The following is a 22,059-nucleotide window of genomic DNA, read 5'->3' as shown; positions in this document are numbered from 1 at the left end:
AACTACTAGTGTTGTGCTTTCAGGATTTTGCTGATAGTTTGTTTCAAGAATTCTTTTATTAATAAAGTAGCCTGGTGATAGCCATTTTTGATGCCAAGTCTCAGTGTCGTTCAGAGCAAGTAGCAGAGTGCAAATCGAACAGCCCTTGTCTGAGTCGGTCTAAGAAAAAGTCCAGCCTTGGCCTACCCAGGTGCTGCTGTCAAGAAGTACCTGGTCTGTGGCTCTAATATATTCCTGCCTTTCATGAGTCTTTGGAAGAAAAGCTTATGAGGAAGGGGAGGCCCAAGTGTAGAACTGAAGCCCCTTTTCTTATAGTTCCTGATCTGGTTAGTGAAACCAGTAAGAACAGATGATGGACTTGACTGAGAGAGAGGCTCCACCCCCCTCTCTCTGAAGTAAGTACTTCTTGACTGTAGGAGATAACCTCTGTCTTACACACACACACACACACACTCTCTCTCTCTCTCTCTCTCTCTGTCTCAGTCTCTCTCTCTGTCTCTCCCTCCCCCCCTTCCTTTCTCCTCTACCCTGGGCTGCTTGCTTCTCTGGCTGCCTGTATCTTGTTCCGGATTAGAACTTAAAAGAGCTGAGTGAAGTGGGTGTGGAGGCAGTAGAGGCAGTTCTCTCTTTCTTTGAGGGGCCCAGAGACTCTCTGGCCTATGAATGGTTGACTGTACTTTGCCAAGGCCTGAAAGTGCAGTTGAAGGGCAGCTAGTGAGCCATCCAGGCAATTAGACAACTCACCTCTCTGTCTCCACTCTGTCTTTGAGCAGGTCACACCTCCAGCAGCCTCAGTGCTTTGTTGAAGGTCCAGCACACAGTGAACCTGCTTGCTCCAAACTAAGTTTATCTGACTGCAAAACCCAGATCCTCGTGCTTTCCTTGTGTCCACTGACAGTCGCTGTTCACCCTAGCCCCCAGGTGGCACTCTTCAGAGTAATCTTCGCCCTGTCCCTTTCCTCATCTCTTGGTTCTGCCACTCCCCAAGTGTGTCTTTAATCTGGCCCCCTTCTCTATCCTCACTGTCATTGCCTCCCCATTGGGCTCTTTCCATGGCCTCCTGATTCATCTCTCTACCTCAGGCCTCTGCTCTTCACTTCCTGTCCCTTGCCCATTTTGTGTTTCTGACCCCTCTGCCAGGGATACAGGCCTGTGAGCCTTGCTCAGCATCTTCTGCCCCTCCTGCCCTCCACACAGGCTGCACACCAGCATGTTTGTGAGGCCCCAGATACGCTGCAAACATACCCTGCTCTGCCCCTTGATAGATCCCTTCTTGCTGTGGGGGTGTCCTTCCTGCTTGTGTCCCCCTGTGCAATACTGCCTGATCCTTTTAGCCCTGACCACATTTCTGTGATGACGCTTACCTCCCTGCCTCGTGGCACTCCTTCATATTTACCCAGCAGTGTTCTCGCTGGGACTTGGGCCACATCTTTTTATCACCACTCTCCCAGAGTGAGCACAAATACACTCGGGCTGTTCCTGCATCTTGCTGGGCTCTGCCTCAGCACCGTGGCTTCCGTAAGCCAAGTGTGGTTCTGGAACCAGTCTTGAGTCAGGTCCCTGCTGGCCTGCAGCGTGCCTTTGGCTGAGAGGAGCCTTTATTTGGAGCTTGGCCTCCCTACTCTGCCCTAACTATTGCGGCACTGATTGTGCATGGGGGCTCTGCCCCCACCTTCTACCTATAAGAGGAGTGACTATCCCCCCCTTCTCTGTATGTTAGGGCTCAGTGTCATTGAATCAACTATGGGCTCACATTTAGTCATGTGAGGAAACAGATCTTTAGGGTTGTGGTCAGCTTGTGGAGCAGTATGCAGTCAGTGGTTGAGAGCATGGACTCTGGAGACACACCATCTGCATTTGCATCCTGGCAGCTTTGTTACCTGAGGTAAGTTATGTAACTACTCTGTGCCTCTCTTTTCCCCATCTGTAAAATGCAAACAATACTAGTTTGTAACTCACATATGGAATGGTTATGAGAATTTAGTGAGTTCTTGTGAAGTGCTTAGAATAGTGCCTGATAAAGAAAGTGTACATATATGTTAGCTTTTGTTGGAATTGAGAAAAAGTATTTTTTCCTACCTGAGGAAGGATGTACCTATACATTTGAAGTTCTTAAGTAAATAAGTAAGTAAGTAAATAAATAAATAAATACAGTTCTTTTATGAATGTTTGTATAACAGAGTGGAGTTAGGTGTAATCGGAACTACATTTTCTTTCCAGTGCTTGTGTTTTCTGTATCTGAGTGGCCATGTTAGTACATATTAACCGGAGTTGAATTATGGAGGATGAAGATGGCATAGCAAATAAAGTCAGGATATTGATGTTTCACGTGTTCTCGTGTACTGGCTCAGCACAGCCGTCTTTGCCTCTAGGGCTGTCGGGAGTAGGGATAGCCACTCTCGGGGTCTCACTTGGTCCCGGGAGCAGACGATAACAGAGTACCTTTGGTATGAGACTGGTAGTCAGACTTTCCCAGGAACATATGGGCACGTCTCAGCTTGCATGGTCAGAAGTTTCTGCATGGTCAGAAGTTTTGATGTTTACCTTTTGTAAGATGTTTTTGGCCTCCATTAAATGTGAAACCAAGGAACACATGTGGTCCAAAATAAGAATGTCAGAATTTTTTGGCAAATGGCTTGAAAGCAGGGCAGGATAATCTACAGGCAGGTGAGTTCCTGCAGCCCGGCCCTCCCGTTGTTGATTTGGCAGCAAGCAGCATGGGCTGCGATCCCTGGATTGAGGAAGCAGGGAGGAAAAGCCAGGGGCATGCCTAGAGAGAGGGTTTTGGGCTTCTCCAAATCTTGGGTGCTTTGAAGGGGTTGAGGATAAGACAGATCTTCCTTTTGTGCCTTGTGCCTCAGAGAGGGCCAGGAAGACTCAGGCTGTGTTGATAGGTAGCCCCATGTGCATCAGAGCTGGGTAGCTGATAATTTTCTCCTTGCCATTTCTGAGCAGGAGGCAGCTGTTCTGGTGTGCCGTATATTACCTTAATTACTACAACCCCTCCAAGGAGAACCCTTGAGGCTTACTTACTTCATACTGTTGGAAAAGAAGCAGCTCCACAGCTGGGCACTGGGGGTTGGGAGGGTGCATATCTCCTGAAGCAGATGGCACCTCGCAACTAGGCCCTGATAGGGGGGTGGGAGGGTAGTAGGGGAACTGTCTGCCTGCTCGCACAGGATGGTCATGTTCAAGTGAACATCTTTTCCTCCCCCTAGAGCTTACCTTAACTAAGCCTACCCTGAATGGTCTGTTAGGAGCATGCCCCCGGGAATGTTTGTGTCCCGATCTCGTGGCTGGGGCCTGCTTCTGCTGGGTGGGACAGATTCTGCAAATAGCCGATATTTCACATTTGCACGTGCCGTGTGAGAGGAAGAGCAGATAGCAGAGATGAGGGCAGAACATGGGTGTTTATGCCAGGTTCACGAGTGCCGAGGCTAGCGCCCGTCAGTGTGGCAGGCACTGACAATAAACCCTCATAACTTGCAGTGTAAGGTGTCTGCTCAGTGCAAATACCAATAGCAGGTGGCTTTGCACAGTGAATGTCTTAAAGTTTACTGGCATGTAGGTGGGTTTCCAGTACTCTGGAAATGCTCTTTGTCTGTACCCACTAAGCAGGCACTGCTTCTGTCCCACTCCATGTAGTGTGAAGACCCTTGTTCCCCCCAGCTGATGAGCCCCGTTCATGTCCACCTGTAAACACCACTATCTTTGGATCTTTCACCTCAGGATCTACAGGGCTTCACAGGAGTCTGCCAGGGGGCTGCTCAGCCCCTCCATGAGTCCGGTTGGGTGAATTGAGTCATCAGGGCCCCACTGGGAATCTGGGTGTACCTGCTCCTAACCATGGCAGAGCACCTGGAAACAGGCCTCAGCAACACTGGTGTGATTGTAGGCACCATACAAGCCTCCCAAGTGAGTGCCGGCTTAGGCTGGTAAAGGGAAGAAGCCGACTGGTGATGGCCTTGCAGTCCATGCTTATAAAGTGCCTCAAAGTAGCCCTGTCTAGAAGAGGCAGGCAGTCAGGAGATTCTCTGAAGCTGCTGGAGCAGCTGCCCAGGACCAGAGTCGTGGGAAGAATAGGTTGGGGTTTGTGTGCCTGGTGCTGCCCAGCCCCTCACTGCCTTGCTCAGTCTGTTCTTTCTCTGTCTGTGATATCCTTGGGAAATGACCTGGCTGGGACTGGAGGGGTAGATACCCGGGTTCCACTGGGAAGTCCAGAGCAGAGGGTGGTTTGGTAGTTGGGGCCCAAGAGCCAGGTAGCTGTTCAAAATCCCTGCTGGTTCCCATGGTAGTTAATGGTGCTAGTGCTGCAGGACCCACCGTCGTCCCTGCTGCGGAGCTTGTCTCATGTTTCTGCCTCCGGGCTACTCCTCCCTGGGTCTGCAGGGCCTTGGGCCCCGTGGCCAGCCGAGTCCTGGTCCTTTTCTGTGGGCCTCTTGCCTCCGGCCACAGGGAGACCTGTATTACCATAACATATCAGGGCTGCTTGGCAGCCTTTTGAAGTGAGGCAACTCTGTCAGGCATGGAAATTATTATTCCTGGTCCTGAGATTTCTTGTCCGCAGTATCCTGTTTTCTTCTTCCAAATACCGGCTCCCATCTCTGTAGCAGAGGTAAAAATTTTGGATTTAAAACTATTTTGCAGGACAGGTTAAGTCTTTTGAGGTAAGAGGTTTCATCAACAGCAGAAGGGCCAGTTCTGAAACCTGAGTTTGTCAGTCTCTGAAAACAGAGATTCTCAAGTGTTCTCTGGTATGGTTGGAGGCTGGGGCCACCTCAGGGTGGAGCTGAGTGGGGACTAGTTACTGCTCAGTCCCTTGCTTCCCTAGTGCTGGGCAGAAGTCTGTATCTAGGTGTCCTGGAAATACTGCACCACCATGCCTGGGCCTCCTTTTGGGAAGGGTTTTGTGCATGCCCATCTTCGGGGTCTGGCAGTGTGTACAAAGTCACAGGCTCCTACACTACCAGGGGTCACCCATCCACTGACTTTTCCCAGAGGTTCAAAAGGAGCTCACTGGAGACAAGGAAAAGGCGAACCTAACTCTAGAGGAGAGATACCAAGGCCTAGAAGCTGAGGTTACCCCTCAGTTTTGTGGGACAGTGCCACCCCTTTCCTTAGGCTGATTCAGCATGGATGACAGACCCAGTCTGTCTTATGGGAGCCTGAGGTATAGGCGGGTAGCTCTGTTAAATATGGCAGATGCTACTTGAGCCCTGTCCTACCCAGACCTAGCTAGACTCCTCCTGGCTTCCCTGTGCTCCCCTGGCCATCAGGTATCTGTTTCTTTTGGGGCAGGGAAGGAGTATGACTCATGGAAGGCCCCTTTTATGCAGGTGCTGGCTGTACACCCCCTGGTCTTGCCCGTGGTTTCAAGCTGACACCTGCTCCTATCTCATTGTAGGGCCTGGATCCCCTGTGAGGGCTCCACCTGGTGTCAGTTCCTGGTGTCACCAACTACCTGTAGAGCCTTTTTCTCCTGCCCTCCTTACCTTGGCTTCCATGCTGAGCAGACTCCCAGGGTACCCTTGACCCCTTTTGCTTGGAGCTGCCAGAGGCATAGCCTTAGGGTTGTATAGATCCTGTTCCTTGGTCCCAGGGGTTCTGAGAGTTTGGGGTAGCAGCCATGTGAGTAGTATGATGGGCCTTCTCTGATGCCACCCCGCTGCAGCTGCTGAGTGAAAAGTTCTCTTTTGCTTTCCCATTATCCATTGTTGAGCTGCTCCAGGCAGTGGGTCCTATCAGATTTTTAAAGATATTTGAGGTTTGGGAAGAAACATTTATCTGATGCATTTCCAGGGAGGGATGGCTCTGAGTAAGTGGCCATCCTGGAGAAGCAGCCCCGCCAGGAGGTCTCCCAGGACACATGTGTTCTCTCCACAGCAACCTCAGGCTCCTTAATCACCCTGACCAAACTAGCCCAGCACCTTCCCTCCATAGCCAGTCTCACAAGTGACATTTTGAGAGCCACTGGGCATGGCTGCTGAGCTCTGTCAAGTGCTCTGAAGGCCAGGTGGCCTCCCCAGACAGCTCCCCAGAGTGGAGCAGGCCTGGGACTGCCGTTGGTGAGCTGTTAGTTAGGAGAGGTGGGTGGTCCACCCTTGCTTGCTCCCTTGGGGATAAAGGAAACAGGAAGTCTCAAGTGCCCGGGATTGACCATGAAGCTGGTGTTAGAAATGGAGAGGGAAGGGAAACTCAAGGGTGAGTACTTCCTGCGGGCTGTTCTTTCATAGCCATTCTCGTTTAATCTCATCAACCCTGAAAGAATTCACTCGTGAGAATTCAGAGGGCCAGGTGACAGAACTGGGATTCAAACTCAAATCTGTCTAGTGCCAAAGCTCAACGGTGACTGGGACCCATTTGTTGGGGAGAGATGGCTGGCTTGGTGGCATGGAAGCCAAGGCTTAGGCTAGCTTTGTGAGGTATGGGCTGGACTCTTTATGCTGGTCAGTCGTGGGCCAGGGCCAGAAGCTAATGGGCAAGCACAGCACCAGGCCCCTTCCCAGGTTCTGTGCTAATGTGGTGATGATGCAGAAATCTTTGTACTTGGCAGTAGGAGTCCTCTCCGTTCCTAACTCCCTGGGACTGAGGCCCCCGACATGTCCTGGCGGATGGAAGTTGCATGGGGTGGGCTCCTGGAGCAATCATACTGGAGTCCCTGGCACGCCCATGGGAGTCTCCTTCCTCCAGGGCACTGTGACCTGGGATGGCATCCAGGAGTGCCAAGATGATGAACCATTTCCTTTCCTCAGCCACCCCCACACTTCTGTGATGGTGACTTCCCTTCTGAGTGATAATGGAAGGGGAAGTAGGTAGTGCCAGAGCATCTGAAGTGGGCACCTAGGGCCTCCTGGCCTGAATAAAACTCGGCTTCCCCTTACATCATTGGCATCTGATAGGTGTCTGACATGGCAGGCTTTTCTGTGTGGGTGCCAGGCTGGTTACCCATTCGTTCTCTCTGGGAGTGACAAAGCTTAATCTCTTTGGAGAGGGAAGAATAGTTAGTTGGGTGGCATTTCTGTCAGAGTGTTGTCCCCATTGTGCAGTCCCAGCCATCCTCTGACTCAGAACCACCTGGACCTGACCTCCTACAGGGCCTGACCCAGGCAGCTGTGTCCCCTTGTTTCCTTCTGGCCCTCACATCCCACTGTCCTCTCAGACAGCTGGATTCAGCCCCATGGTAAGGGCGACAACTCTCATTCCTGGGCCTATCACTCCAGCCTCACACCAGGCACACCCAGAGGGGGCGATTGCTCCTGCTACCAACTTAGAAAGTGCTGACTTTGGCTGCAGGGGTTCTGTTTGGAGTTCTCTTCTGAAGCAGAGGGTGGTGGGGCTAGAGGGGAGGCTTACCCAGGCAGAGGTGTGGTAGTCACCATAGCTGCTGGACCCTCTTAATGGGAAAGGGGACTTAGAACCATGGATTCTTCCAGAGCTGGCAGAGATGTTTGTATCAGCTGCCTTGTTTCATAGAAGAGCAAATGCTCAGAGAAGGTGAATGACTTACCCAGGTGGAGAGCCAGGTCTGCAGCTGATCTGCAGGCCTCTTTCCAGGGCCCAGAAATGGCTTCACCATTAATCTGTATAAGTAGGGGCAAGATGCAGGCAGACAGCTCTAATTGCTTTTCTTTTCTTAAAAAGAAAAATGAGGGGCGCCTGGGTGGCTCAGTTGGTTAGGCGACTGCCTTCGGCTCAGGTCATGATCCTGGAGTCCCACGATCGAGTCCCGCATTGGGCTCCCTGCTCGGCGGGGGGTCTGCTTCTCCCTCTGACCCTCTTCCCTCTCGTGCTCTCTGTCACTCATTCTCTCTCTCAAATAAATAAATAAAATCTTAAAAAAAAAAAAAAAGAAAAAAGAAAAATGACAAGAACAAAACTCCTTACAGTCAAGCCTAGCACCTACCCTACTGTTTGTTCTTGCAGCCTTGGGGGAGGGGTGCTAGGAGGTTTTGTGCCCAGGCCCTTCTCAAAGTAGATGGAATTCAGCCAGATACCAGTAGGAAGTAGTATTGGTGGGGTCAGCTAAGCCTGGGGTCCAAAAACCTTGTAGGGGTTACCTCAAGTTTTTTTTAATGGAGCCCAGTCTTTGAGGAACTCAAGTGTTGTACTTTCAGAGCATCTTGTTTTTTCCTGAGATTGGATTGGGGGCCACCCCAAGGAGGAGATAGTAGCTTCACCCTTATAGGTATCTGCTTCATGCTCACCAGAGTGTCCCTCAGAGGAAAGCAGACCTGAGCATCTGAGAGTATTATCTACAAGACCACAAGCCTTCCTGTAGCCCCTCAGTGCCTCAGTTTCCTCAACCTTCAGATGGGGCTTGTCATACCTGCTGATTGTTTTGGAGACTCAGTGTTTCTTATAAGTAAACCTTAGGGCTATCTAACAACACTGTCCAATTGCTCTTCCCCCCGCCCGCCTCACTTGGTAGAGAAGGGAACCAAGGTCCAAGGAGGCAGGTGACTGCCCAGGCCTGCCATCTTGGAAGGACAAGGCTGTATCCAGGACCAGACTGCAGAAGCCCTTCAAGCCACAATTCTGCCCTGGGACCCAGGGCCACAGTGTCTCTTCCTAACAGAGGCCACACGCCCTCTGTAGGACCCTAGCTTGAGACTGACAGCAGACTCTCTACAGAATGTGCAACTGCAATTAGGCCGTGGCCTTCCGGTTTTTCTCCTGTCTGCCTGATTCCTCAAGAATGGCAGTATCAGTACCAGCTCCTCTCTGCCGTACAGCCTCTCAAGGCCTGGGGAGAAGGTTCATTGCGGGTGGGGTAACTTAATCCATTTAGAGTAACTTCGTGCCCTTTAACATCTCATCTATTTTGGGCTTCCAGTGCCTTTCTCTGTGTTTGTTCTGCCCTTTCTAGTCTTTGACTGGCCTGAATTTTTCTCCCAAAGGAAAAACAGAAAGCCATTGTATCAGGACAACACAGTAGGAAATCTTCCAGTGACTTCATTTTAAATTTTCTGTCTACACCACTGTTTGTTTAGTGAGTGTTCTCCATCACGGCCTTGAGCATCTGGCATGAGCCACAGTCTTTTCACTGGCCTTGTATAGCCACCCACCTGCTCAAACCTAATGTTCCGAAAGGCCTGCTCCTTCTCTTAGTAGGTGGTACCACCATCCACCCATTTGTCCAGGACAGAAACCTGGGGGGCATCCTTGTTTGCTCTCAAACCAGCAGCATGCACATCCAGTGAGTCCTGTTGACTCTGCTCTGAATCTTTCTAAGTCTCTCTCGGCTCCAGCACCACCGGCTGTCTTTTCCTGTTTCTCAGGTGTGGTGAGCTCATTCCCTTTACCCCCAAAGCTGTTTTTCTGATTCTCCCGTTAAGCACACCTCTGCTTAGGGGTCACGACTTGGTGAGGACTAACTTGACTATTCTGTCCGCATCCCCACTCCCATTTCTAGCCCATCATCTGGCTTTGTTTCCTTCAGAGCACATTTTATCTACCAGGTGTTTTCTTGTTTGCTTATTGGTTTACTTATATATTATGTCTTCTCTGCTGCTTTCACACAGCCCACCGCCCCCAATTTATCAGCCCCATGGAGTAGGCAGGCCTTTGTTAACTAATTGGCTAACTAAGTGGATTGGTGGCTTGTCCTTTCCAGAGGATGGGAAGGTAGCACGGTGGCCCTAAAGCAAGCTGCTGCCACAGCCACTGTTACTAAATGAAGTGTTTAACATTCCATTTTTCACCCCCAGCTAGCTTTCACACACATACATATGCACCTTCTATACACATACAGGCTCTTAATTGTGTTTGGGAAAAAACATTGGTTATAAAATGATAAGTTCAATTGAAGATACATTATAGCTCTGCATTTTTCTTGCAAAAGCTTTTAACTTCATAGCACTCTGATGAGCAGGAGACAAGGAGCTGAGCTTTTCTATGCTGATCATTCCAGATGGCAGCAGGGTGGCATTCTTTTCGGAGACTCAAGGCGGGAGAATCTGTTTCCTTGCCTTTTCTGGCTTTTGGTGTCCACCTGCATTTCTTAACTTGTGTCCCCATCTCTCCATCTTCAAAGCCAGCAATATAGCATCTAACAATCTCTGCTTTCACATCAACTTTTCTGAGTAGGCCCTCTTGCCTCCCTCTTGCAAGGACCCTTGTGATTGCATGGTCTCCCCATCCAGATAATCCAGGACAATCCAGTCTCCCATTTCAAGAGGCTTATCTTAATCACTCCTGCAAAATCTTTTTTACCGTGTAAGATAGCATATTCACAGGTTCTGGGATTAGGACATGGACATCTTTGGGAAGCCTTATTCAGTGTACCACAGGGACTGTGAATTTTCTTCCTTTGGGTAAATCTATGTGATTGATAAATCATCTGGGAATTGAAAACAAAAGCAGGAAAACTTACCCATTTTCTTTTTCTTTCTTTTTTTTTTTTTTAAAGATTTTATTTATTTATTTGACAGAGAGAGACACAGCGAGAGAGGGAACACAAGCAGGGGGAGAGGGAGAGGGAGAAGCAGGCTTCCTGCCGAGCAGGGAGCCCGATGCGGGGCTCCAGTGGATCCTGCCTGCTGCCACAGCCACTGTTACTAAATGAAGTGTTTAACATTCCACTTTAAATGGAATGTTAGTCCTAGGACTCCAGGATCCCAGGACCCTGAGATCATGACCTGAGCCGAAGGCAGTCGCTTAACCAACTGAGCCACCCAGGCGCCCCAAACTTACCCATTTTCCAGACAGCCGGAGGTGATGGTGATTCTTGAGTTGATTCTAAATAAATACCTTTTTTTAAATTGAGCTCTTCAGTTTTTAAAAATTTAAAATCTGTATTTATAACTCTATGGTAGTTTTGTCAAAATAATTACATAGTTTATTTTAGAAGAAAAGCATTCAAAATACTTAAATTTCTATTTTAGGCCTTTGGAAATGTAAGCATCTGTTTTGGTGATAGTTATTGAGCTCCCATCCGTGGAGACAAAAATATCTACCAAATATCCTTGAGTCATTGGCTTAACCATTAAGGAAACAGTTCTGGGTGATTTCACTACTTTTGATAAATCAAATGGCCACTTTTTTTTTTTTAAGATTTATTTATTTATTTATTTGAGAGAGAGAGAGAGAGTGCATGGAGGGGAGGAGCAGAGGGAGAGGGAGAGAGAGAATCCCAAGCTGACTCCCTGCTGATTGCGAGGCCAACTCTGGGCTTGATCTCATGACCCTGAGATCATGACCCCTAGCTGAAACCAGAAACCACGAGTCAGATACTCAGCTGACTGAGCCACTCAGGCGCCCCCAAATGGCCACATTGTTATTAGGACTTCTAGAGTACCTACTGCTTTAATCTGAGAAAGCTAGAACAAAGAAAATCTTCTAGTTCAAGTTTTCTACCTTCTAGACAGTAGAATCTGCATACAAAATCTGTCCTGCAGGGTCATCCTTGTGTGAGAGAAAAATGGGCTAGGACTGGTCATTGCACATGAACACACAGACGTGTGTGTGTGTGTGTGTGTGTGTGTCTATGTGTACATATGTGTACCACCTCTCAGACTCTTGACGTGCTGGGCCTGGAGGAACTGGTGATGAGATCATATGGCCCCTGCCCCAAGGAGCTCCTCTCTTGTCCAGAGAGGCTAGACGGGGACATTCCCAGGAGCAGTGATTGGTGACTTTCTTGAAAGTTTCAGTAAGAATCAGGATTGATCAGAGATGTGAACAATGTGCTGGGGGGGACCAAACAGTGTTAAGGAAAACTTCAAGGGGCAAGTGTTAGGGTTGGATCATGATGTGCTGGCACAAAGGGAGGACCGAGTGGGCATTAGCAGCTGTGGGCATAGTTCTGAGAGGGCCCATAGGACAGCAAGCTGCTCTCCCTAAGGATTTTTCGGGGAGGGTTAGGATGGGCAGTGGCTTTCCTGGACAGTGTTCCCCCACAACCACGTGGCCTCAGGAGGTGGTGAGTGGTGGGGGCTTGGCTTTAGGGAAAACTTTGCTGCTCAAGCAGCATTGAGGAGAGCCACACCTCTGTCCCTGGCCTCCCAGGCCACTGGAGCAGAAGTTTGGGTTTCTAGCAGCTGCAGGGTACTATAGCAGAACAGCCTGTCCTGGGGGATTCCATGCTGAGAACTTAGGCCCGTGGCCTAAAGTGAAGTGCTCCTGTCTTTTTGTCTGGATCACGTGTATGTTCTTCGTATGTGAGAAGTGTGGCTTCCTGCTTAGGAACGCTTTTCCACTGGGCACTGGGTGGAAATGTGTCTTCTGGTCCGCTGGCCATGGCTGCCGGCCATGGGTGAGGTGGGAAGGTGGGGACACCCTGGAGAGCAGAGACAGGCAGCTGCAGCCTCCAGGGAGGAGGCACCAGTGCCTGTGTCTTTCTCTAGGGCTGAGGTCTGGGCCTTCCCCCATGTCTGGCCTGGAGGCCCCCTGACTCACTGCAAGTCAGAGATCTGAGGTCCACAGCTCCCTAAAACCAGTGCGTCGAACCACTCTCTTCTGGTGATGGGTCAGGGGCTTGGGAATGGTTTTACTGCCCAGGTGGTTACCACCCCAAATGAGACAGGACCCATGACAGGAAAGATGTGGGTGTTGGAATCTGAAGGTTTGGGTGCAAATCCCAGCTCAGCCATTTCTCAGCTTTGTGGGCTGGTGAGCAAGGCCCCCGTCTCTTGATGAGGTGGAAGCAGCAGTACCTGTTGGATCAAATACACAGGGTTATCGCGGCGCTCTCCTCACGGGTTGCCACAGTGTGGTGTTACTGTGTCACATGTGGGACGCGCCCCTGCTCCATCCGAAGGATCCAGGAGGAGAGTGAGGGGAGGACTGCTGTGACTGGTGTGGACGTGTGGATGTGGAACCTGAGGCAGGGGAAGCCGGTGGGCAGGCCTGGAGCCACGAAGCACAATCTGAGCCAGACCTGGTGGATGATTGTCACTTTGGTCCTCACTGCTGTTCAGCTGGACCCCCTTCATTTGTGGCTTTCTGTAGACCAGAGGGGCAGCTGCTGCTGCCAGGAGCCATAGGGCCTCCTGTGTGGAGGCCTGAGGAGAGGCATTGCCTATGGTAGCCTCATCAGCCTGCCTCTCGGGGCAGGAATGGGCATCGCTGTGCCCCAGAAGAGCACTTCCCTGAGGTCAGCTGATCTCTGTACCCACCAGCCGTGGAAAGGCCCCTCCCACTCCTGGGCCTGGGGAGGTTAGAAGTTGGGTTGATGCCCAGAGTAGCACCTTGTCTCCTGAGCCAGGCAGTCCCAATGTCTCTGGAGAATGGGGAAGGTAGGAACAGAGCCTGGCTTGAGGCCTTGGGCCTTCTAAAGCCAGCCCTGGGCAGTTCTCAAGATCGTTTCCTTGTGATGTGGTAGAGAGCCATTGGGAGGGGAGCAGCAGGTCTCTGGTCCTGTACTCAGTAGTGAGAGCCATTCAACTTTGGCCAGTTCCCCACTATGGATTCTGGGGAAGCTTTGTTTAACCACAGGGTTCCTGGCTGAAAAGACATGAAAGCTCAGGGTCCCCAAGGCTTGGGATGAATAATGTGATTAGGAGGGGCAACTTGCCCTTGAGCCCAGCAGTCCAAATGCAGGGCAGAGTTTGGGCTCTAGGGTCTGGTCAATTCCATCTCTCCAGTCATGCCCTCTGTCTCCCTTGCCAACCACTGTCCTTGTCATCCATCTGCTCTCACCCCCATACCTCTGCTTACAGCCTGCCCACACCCCCCTGCCCTTGGCCTGACCTCCCCTTCCCACTAAACACATTTATACGCACACAATAAAAATGTTTGAGCCCTACCTTCCTTTCTCAGCTACTCTGATCCTCAACCACTCTGCCTCTCTGGAGAGACTTTCCCTCCCAGGGGAGAACTTCTACCCATGCCACTTGGGAAGGGAGGGGTGTGTTTAAGCATGTTCACATGGGCATGCTGCTCAGACCCCAGGGAGACAGCAAAGTCTGGGAAAGCTATTTGAAGGGGCTGCTTTGGGGAGTAGACCTGTCAGGCTTGCCTACCTTGTGCAGGTCCTGGCTTGCCATGGCCCTGTGGGCTCTACTCCTGTTCCTTAGCCAAGCAGGCAGGCAGGCCCCTCTGCAGCTCACACCCTCTGATCCCATCTGTCCTCATGCCTTTACCTTCCCAGAATGACCTTTTTCACTCTTTTCCCTGTACAAAACTGTGGTATACTTCAGAGGTCTCACTTTTGCTCTGACTAGTTCTATTCAGCATTGTATTGGAGGCCCTAGTCAGTGCAGCAAGGCAGGAAAAAGAAATAGAAGACATGCAGAATAGATAGGAAGAATGCAACAGTCTTTATTCTCAGACAATAAATTTAAAAATCCCAAAGAATCTTCATAAAAGCTACCAGAACCAATTGTTGAATTTAACAAGGTCGCAGGACACCAGGTGAATATATAAAAAGTCAAATATATGTGTGTATGTTTAATAGCTTTATCGACATAAGATTTACATGCCATAAAAACCACTCATCTAAAGTATACAAATCAGGGGCGCCTGGGTGGCTCAGTCAGTTGGGGGTCTGCCTTTGGCTCAGGTCATGATCCCAGGGTCCTGGGATCGAGCCCCACAACAGGCTCCTTGCTCAGCAGGGAAGACTCCTTCTCCCTCTCCCTCTGACTGCCGCTCCCCCTACTTGTGCTCTCTCTCTCTGTCAGATTAAAAAAAAAAAAACAACTTAAAAAAAAAGTATACAAATCAGTGGTTTTTAGCATGTCCACAGTTGTGCAGCCATCATCTTAATCTGATTTTAGAACATTTTGTCACTCCAAAAGAAACCTTGATCCTATACCCCCACCCCAAAATCAGTTACATTTCGATATAATAGCAAGAAACAATTGGAATTAAAATTTTAAGATAACACTTAGAACAGCATGAAAAGTAAAGTAGAGGGGCGCCTGGGTGGCTTAGTCATTAAGTGTCTGCCTCTGGCTCAGGTCATGATCCCAGCGTCCTGGGATCGAGCCCCGCATCGGGCTCCCTGCTCGGTGGGAAGCCTGCTTCTCCCTCTCCCACTCCCCCTGCTTGTGTTCCCTCTCTCGCTATGTCTGTTTCTGTCAAATAAATAAATAAAATCTTAAAAAAAAAAAACCGAAAAGTAAAGTAGAGATAAATTTGTCAAAACATTGTTGAGAGAAATTAAAGACCTAAATAAAAGGAGAGATAGACTATGTTCAGAGATTGAAATAATCAGTATTATTAAGCTATCTGTTCTCTCCAGATTGATCTGTAGATTCAACCCAATCCCAATCAAAATCCCAGCAGGCCTTTGAAAAATACTTAAGAAAATGAAAGGACACACCACAACCTGGGAGAAAATATTTGTAAAACACATAAAAGAATTTGTATTCAAATTATATCTAGAATCCTTACAGCTTAATAAGATACACAACCCAATTTTAAAAACTGGTTAAAGGGGCGCCTGGGTGGCTCAGTCCATTAAACGTCTGCCTTCGGCTCAGGTTCTGATCCCGGGGTCCTGGGATTGAGCCCCACAGCTGGCTCCCTGCTCAGCAGGGAGTCTGCTTCTCCTTCTCCTTCTGCCCCTCCCCCCACTCTCTCTCCCTCCCCCTCCTCTTTTCATAAATAAATAAAATCTTTTTTAAAAACCTGGTTAAAGATCTGGATAGTTCAATAATTTTCTAATAAATTGATGGTTCAGTATATGAAAAGATGCTCAAAAGATCCTTGGTCGTTGGGGAAATGCAAATTAAAGCCGCAATGACATTAACACTACTAATACCTACTAAAATGGCTAAAAGCAAAAGAAAAAAACCCCAAACATCTGACCATACCAAGTGTTGGTGAGAAACTGGACCTTATATATTGCTGTGAGAATGCAAATAGTACAGCCACTTTGGAAAACAGTTTGGCAGTTTGTTATCAGGTTAAACATATACTTATCTTATGAGCCAGCAATACCACCTCTAAGTATTTACCCAAGAGAAATGAAAACATATGTCCACGCAAAGGCCTGTATGCAGATATTTATTAGCTTTATTCATAATAGCCAAAAATTGAAACAACTCAAATGTCTCAACTAGTGAATGGATAAACTGTGGCCTATCCATATAATGGAGTACTATGTCAGCAATAAAAAGAAACAAAATACTGGTACACCTAAACAATGTGGATGAATCTCAGATGTGTTGTGCTAAGTGAAAGAAGTCAGACACAAGACCCTCTGTATTCTGTGATTTCATTTATATGACATCCTGGAAGAGGCGAAACCTTAGGAACCAATCAGATCAGTGTTGCCAGGGACTGGGGGTGGGTGGAGTGGGGTTGATCACGAAAGTCATGAGGGAACTTTTTGGAACAATGGAAATTTCTGTATCTTGATCGTGGTGGTAACATTTGTTAAAACTTGTTGAACTGTCAATTAAAAAGGGGGAATCTTTTTACATGTAAATTATACTTCAGTTAAAAAACATGTTTAAAAACCCCTCAGAGGTCAGTTTAAGCCTCCTCTCCTTCATGACACTTTCCCTGACCGCTTCCTTGTTGCATGCATGGCCTTCTGGTAAGTCCCTTCCAGGTCATTCATGGTTTTGGTTCTTGTTAACCACAGCTTGGGCCACTTGATTGCTTCAGCTACTCAGGTGTCGTGAGCTGCTGGACTCACTGTTCTTTTGGCATAGCCAGACACTGTCCACAGCTGGCTCTGAGAGGCCAGGAGTACTGACTGAGGTGGTAGCAGGCTGGGGAGAGGGGCCCAGACCCAGGCGGTGTCTCTGGCTGCCTCAAGTACCTCCACTCACCTGTTGCTCTTCTCTTCCTCCACAGGTTGGGATAAACATTCCTATGGTTACCACGGTGATGATGGGCACTCATTCTGCTCCTCCGGGACTGGCCAGCCCTATGGTCCCACATTCACCACAGGAGACGTGATTGGCTGCTGTGTCAACCTCATCAACAGCACCTGCTTCTACACCAAGAATGGCCACAGCCTTGGTGGGTGCCTAGGGGACCTTAGAGGGTCTGCCCTGTGGAGCCACTTTGATTGGTAAGAGGCCCACAGGCGGGCTTGAAAGCCAAAGCAGTGTCACTGATCCTCTGCTGAGCTCTGGGGAACTGCAGCCATTTCCAGGCATTGGAGCCCTGCAAAGTGAAGGGAAGGTAGCAGAGGTGCTTCCTTTGTTAATCCGTCCATTTAGCAGCATTTATCAAGGTCAGTGCTGAGAAAAGAGCAAGGTCATGGTCATGCCCCTCGCCTGTGTGACACTTGTTGGAGCAGGATTTGGCATTGATGAGAACTACCTACCTGCCAGTGGTAGTGGTTTGCATGTGTGTGGCCTGCGCCCTGACTTTGGCTGGCCCTTCCGACATGCAAGGTGCTAGTTGCTGTGGAGCAACAGGAGGTCTGCTCTAGAATAGGAGGTAAATAGACAGGCTGGAGTCAGATGGGGCCAGGTCTTTTCTGGCCTTTTCGCGGGTTAACAGCAGCCTGGACAGAGTTCTACTTAAAAAGGTCCTTTGAGGGGCGCCTGGGTGCCTCAGTCAGTTAAGCGTCTGCCTTCGGCTCAGGTCATGATCCCAGGGTCCTGGGATCGAGCCCCGAGTCGGGCTACCTGCTCCGGAGAGACTGCTTCTCCCTCTGCCTCTGCCTGCCACTCTGCCTATCTGTGCTCTCTATCTCTCTGTCAAATAAATAAATAAATAAAATCTTAAAAAAAAAAAAGGTCCTTTGATGTAACTGCAAAGGAGGGGCTGACTGGAGTGAGGGCCTGGGGAAGAGGCAGATAGCCCGAGGCAAGACCGTGGTGATTGGTACAGGGCATGGGGAATAAGCCTGACAAAGGCCAGGGTGGTCCAGCAGGGTTTAGTGACAGATGGGGTGCACTAGCAAGAAGGGAGGATGGAAAAAATGGCTGGATAGTGGTGCTCTTAACCAGGATCAGGAACCCGGGAGGAGCAGCAGTGGAGGGTGATGGGGGCCCTGAAGGATCTCTTGGAAGAGCAACCCTGTACATGTGGAGAGATTTAGGATAAGAGCCTGGGAGATAGGGAGACGTTGGCTATTGTGATGGCTTGCCCTACTGGGGCTGACTGGTATTTGGCTCTTGAGTGAGAGGAGACCTTGGCCAAAGTAGCCCTGAGGTAGTGCCTAACGCTGGGCCTGCCTGTTTGGGTTTGCAGCGGTCTCTGATCTGGCAGAAGCCTACCAGCTAGGCTGGCCGCAGGCCTTGCCAGAAAAGGGAATTGGACATTTGACTTAGAACCTAACTTCTAGGAGGCCTGCATCCCCTGGCTTGAGAGGCAGTAAGAGATGACTTCTGTGTGGGTTCTCCATGAGATGAGCCTGGGCTGAATTAGGGTACATGAGTGGGAATCAGGTTTGCTTGTGGCTGGGGCTGAGAGGCCAGGAGTCATCATTCCTCAACGGGACAGTCAGATGCCACAGCCCATAGCGGGCAGCCAAGAGCATAGCATGAACACTGTGGAGATGACTCAAGTGCACATCTGGAGAAATCCTCCTCTGAAATCCGTAGCTACCTAGCTGTAGTTGCTGGCATCCAGCTGGTGAGCTGGCAGCTAGGGGCAGGGTCTCAAGATGGCTTCTTGCAACCCACTTTGCTCTCTGACTTCAGCTGTTTCCTGGCTCCTTTTCTGCTGTTAGAGTCCCAAGGGCCTTTGTTGTGGGTTCTCACTCTTTACCCATGCCCCCCTTCACCTATCCCAGTCTCAGTCCTTCCATTCCGCTATGGATACCTGCCCTCATCACATTCTTCCAGGTTGTCCACATTTACCTGGAGCACGGCACCTGCCATGGAATGAAGTTTGGGGTGTACCCTGCTGTCCTCTCTGCACCTTCATCTCCCTCCTCTGGGCCCTGTGGGCATGCCAAGCCCCTGAGCTCTTTGTCAGTCAGGTCCCTAGGTCCATAAGGCGCTTTCAGCCACCTTAATATCAGCTCAAACCCTCACATTGTTTTTAAACTCTTATCTCCCTATTTCATATATTTTATAGATCTCATGCAAGACCTCACTCATTTAGGAGGATACACTTATTTTTCCAGCCTGTCAGGATCTTCTGTGATTTTGCTTGTTCTTTCTCAAATATTTGATAGCCTTGTCGGCACTGTATTAACCTAAAATTTGATTATGTATGTTTTCATCAAGGTCTTGATAAAAAATATTAGAAGAGGACAAGGCTGAGATCTGCATCCTTCAGGGTATAGCTGTTTGAGAATCACTTCATTATGTTAGTTTGAAACTCTTGTTTTTCTGTCTGTTCCACAAGGATATTACTGAGACCTTACTAAAAAATGTATATGGCCTATCCCTTGCATTTTCTAGATCATTAAATTTAATGGAAAGGCAATGAACTTGGATTGCTAGACTACTTGGTGAATCTTTTAATGACCTTGTTTCCTTTCCACAAGCCAGCTTATCAGTAATGTGCTTCAGAATCTCACCTGGGATCAGTCACTGCTCTCTACCCTCAGAACCCAAACCCTAACCCTCTCCCCTTTAGAGAAGCAGAATGATGTTTCCTACCTCTGACCTCCCCACTCCTTTGCTTTGCTCCATCATTCCTTTGTCACGGCACTTGCCCTTGTGTCAGTGGTCAGTTGTGTGTGTAATTATTAGTTGCGTGGAGCCAGCAGCACTTTGAGGGCCTGGCTCCTGGGAGGTCTCAGCAGATACTTGATGGAAGGATGAATGAGCAAATGAATGGAGACCGGAAACTGATGTTTCACCTACAAGTGGTCCATGCACTTGCAGAGTCATTTTTTTTTTTTTTTTTAAGATTTTATTTATTTATTTGACAGAGAGAGACACAGTGAGAGAGGGAACACAAGCAGGGGAGCGGGAGAGGGAGAAGCAGGCTTCCCGCTGAACAGGGAGCCCGATGCGGGGCTCGATCCCCCGACCTGGGATCATGACCTGAGCCGAAGGCAGACGCTCAACAACTGAGCCACCCAGGCGCCCCTTGCAGAGTCTTTTTTTTTTTTTTAAGATTTTATTTATTTGGGGGCGCCTGGGTGGCTCAGATGGTTAAGCGTCTGCCTTCGGCTCAGGTCGTGATCCCAGGGTCCTGGGATCGAGCCCCACATCGGGCTCCCTGCTCGGCGGGAAGCCTGCTTCTCCCTTTGCCTCTCTCTCTCTGTCTCTCATGAATAAATAAATAAAATCTTTAAAAAAAAAACAAAAAAACCCGAAAGATTTTATTTATTTGGCAGAGAGAGACACAGCGAGAGAGGGAACACAAGCAGGGGGAGTGGGAGAGGGAGAAGCAGGCTTCCCGCTGAGCAGGGAGCCCGATGCGGGGCTCGATCCCAGGACCCTGGGATCATGACCTGAGCTGAAGGCAGATGCTTAACGACTGAGCCACCCAGGCGCCCCTGCAGAGTCATTTTTATACAGCCCTGTGCTCTTAGAGGCTTTGTACCCTCAGCCTTATTGACCCCTGACTTATGTCTCTGGCTCAGAGCACTTCTTATCAGCAAGTTTGAATGTTCTGTTTGCATCCTGGATCTTTGCCTGACCTTTTCCCACATCTCACCACTATGTTGGCCTTGCAGAGGCTCCCAGAGACCTGAAGGGTTGGGGGAGCAGTGTTGCCCTTGTCCATCCGGTGCAATAGGGGGTGGAGTAGCCTATTTCCTCATCTTCCTGGAAACACCTCAAGGCCTTGTCCTTCCTGAGTGCCATTGTGAGATAGAGCTGGGCAAGCCAGGGTAGGTCTTCCCCTGCCCAAAAGTGTGGCAATTGCCTCACCCTGTGGCACAATTGCAGCCAGCTTATACCAAGACCTCACAGTTTTTGAAGCAGTCTCTATAGAGTTTCTCAGTTTCTCCTTTCTTTCTTGAAGTGTCAGGATTAGTGTTACCGCTTATTTCAGATGGGCTTGGAAAGATTGGGTCCGTTGCCAAGGTGACACTGCAGATAACTGACGGAGCCTGGACCACCTTCTTCCAGGGCCCATGGGTCTTCTCCATGAACTGGGAGTATAGCAGCAACAGCAACCTGGCCACACTGAGATCCACAAAGGCCGCTCCTGTGCAGACCTGGGGGGTGGACGTTGAAGTGTTCCCACGGATGCAGAGGGGCTTCCAGCTTCCATTCTGCCAGCTCTGGGACTGCCGCTCTGCATGTGGGGCTGAGAAGTGGCTTCAGGCATGCAGATCGTGGGATTTATGCACTTCCCTCACTAGGGAGCAAAACAGCCGGGCAAAGAATGTAAACAGTTTCTCTGCCCCTTGGTTTTTATTTTTTTTTATTTTTTTGCCCATTGGTTTTTAATCTGTAAACTAGTGTTCAGGACGGTCTCCACCTTCCAAGGTTGTTCTGAGGATTAAATGGTTCCTTGGGAGGCCCTGAGCCCAGGGCCCAGCACAGAGCAGGCACATGGTACGTGCCGGCTGCCTGACAGAATTCTGGCCCCAGGTTCACTGGGAGACCTACTGTCAAACCCTCACCTGCTCTTCTCTCTTGCTGGGTTTCAGTTTCTTTTCTGGGTAGGAGTTAGGGGAGCAGGCTGGGACCTCCAAGGAGTGGCTCGGAAACTTCTCAGTCCAAAAGCTCAGGAGCTTCTAGAAGATATAAGACATTTTCTAAATATGGGAGGGCTGTGGGTCCTTGGAAGGGTCTCCTTTCTCCGTGAGCCGTTTCTCAATCTACAGAACATGAGTGCTCTGGTGGATATTCTGAGATGCCTGTTCTGCTCACATATTTGGGGCCCCTCTTTCCTCCACTCTCACTTCCAACTCAAGGTTGAGGAACCTGGAAGCAGCCCTTTCTCTTGGCAGAAGGGTCAGAGGGTACACAGGCCAGTGTTAACCTAGGATTTGTCAGCTTGAAACCTCTGGAGACTCTGGATGGGTATGGGCTGGAGCTGCACTGCAACCCTCCCTGTCTCCACTTCTCTGTCAGCTTGGAGATGATGTCAGAGCATCAGACTAGGAAAGAGTCCAGGCCTCCCACTTCTGCTAGTTTTATGACTGTTGGCAAATCATTTCACCTCTGAGGCTTACTTTCCTCATTTATGAAATGGGGATAAGAAAGCCTGCTCGCCAGAGCTGGTATACAGATCAGATGAGGTGATGGATGGAAAAGGGCTTGGCATCATATACAGTAAGTCTCCGTAAAT

General features: G+C 49.5%; 1 protein-coding gene across 2 annotated transcripts in view; it reads left to right on the top strand.

Annotated features, from left to right (window-relative positions):
* Positions 1–22,059, top strand: part of RANBP10 (RAN binding protein 10) — a 65,220-nt gene that overhangs the window by 30,123 nt on the left and 13,038 nt on the right. For both annotated transcript variants that reach the window (XM_021705748.1, XM_021705747.1), the window contains exon 4: positions 16,750–16,917. In XM_021705748.1, coding sequence (XP_021561423.1) covers positions 16,750–16,917 — 168 coding nt within the window. The remainder of the gene's footprint in view (positions 1–16,749; positions 16,918–22,059) is intronic.

The sequence above is a fragment of the Neomonachus schauinslandi genome, chromosome 16 (assembly GCF_002201575.2).
Source record: "Neomonachus schauinslandi chromosome 16, ASM220157v2, whole genome shotgun sequence".
Taxonomy (NCBI): Eukaryota; Metazoa; Chordata; class Mammalia; order Carnivora; family Phocidae; genus Neomonachus; species Neomonachus schauinslandi.
This window is presented reverse-complemented; position numbering and strand designations above follow the sequence as displayed.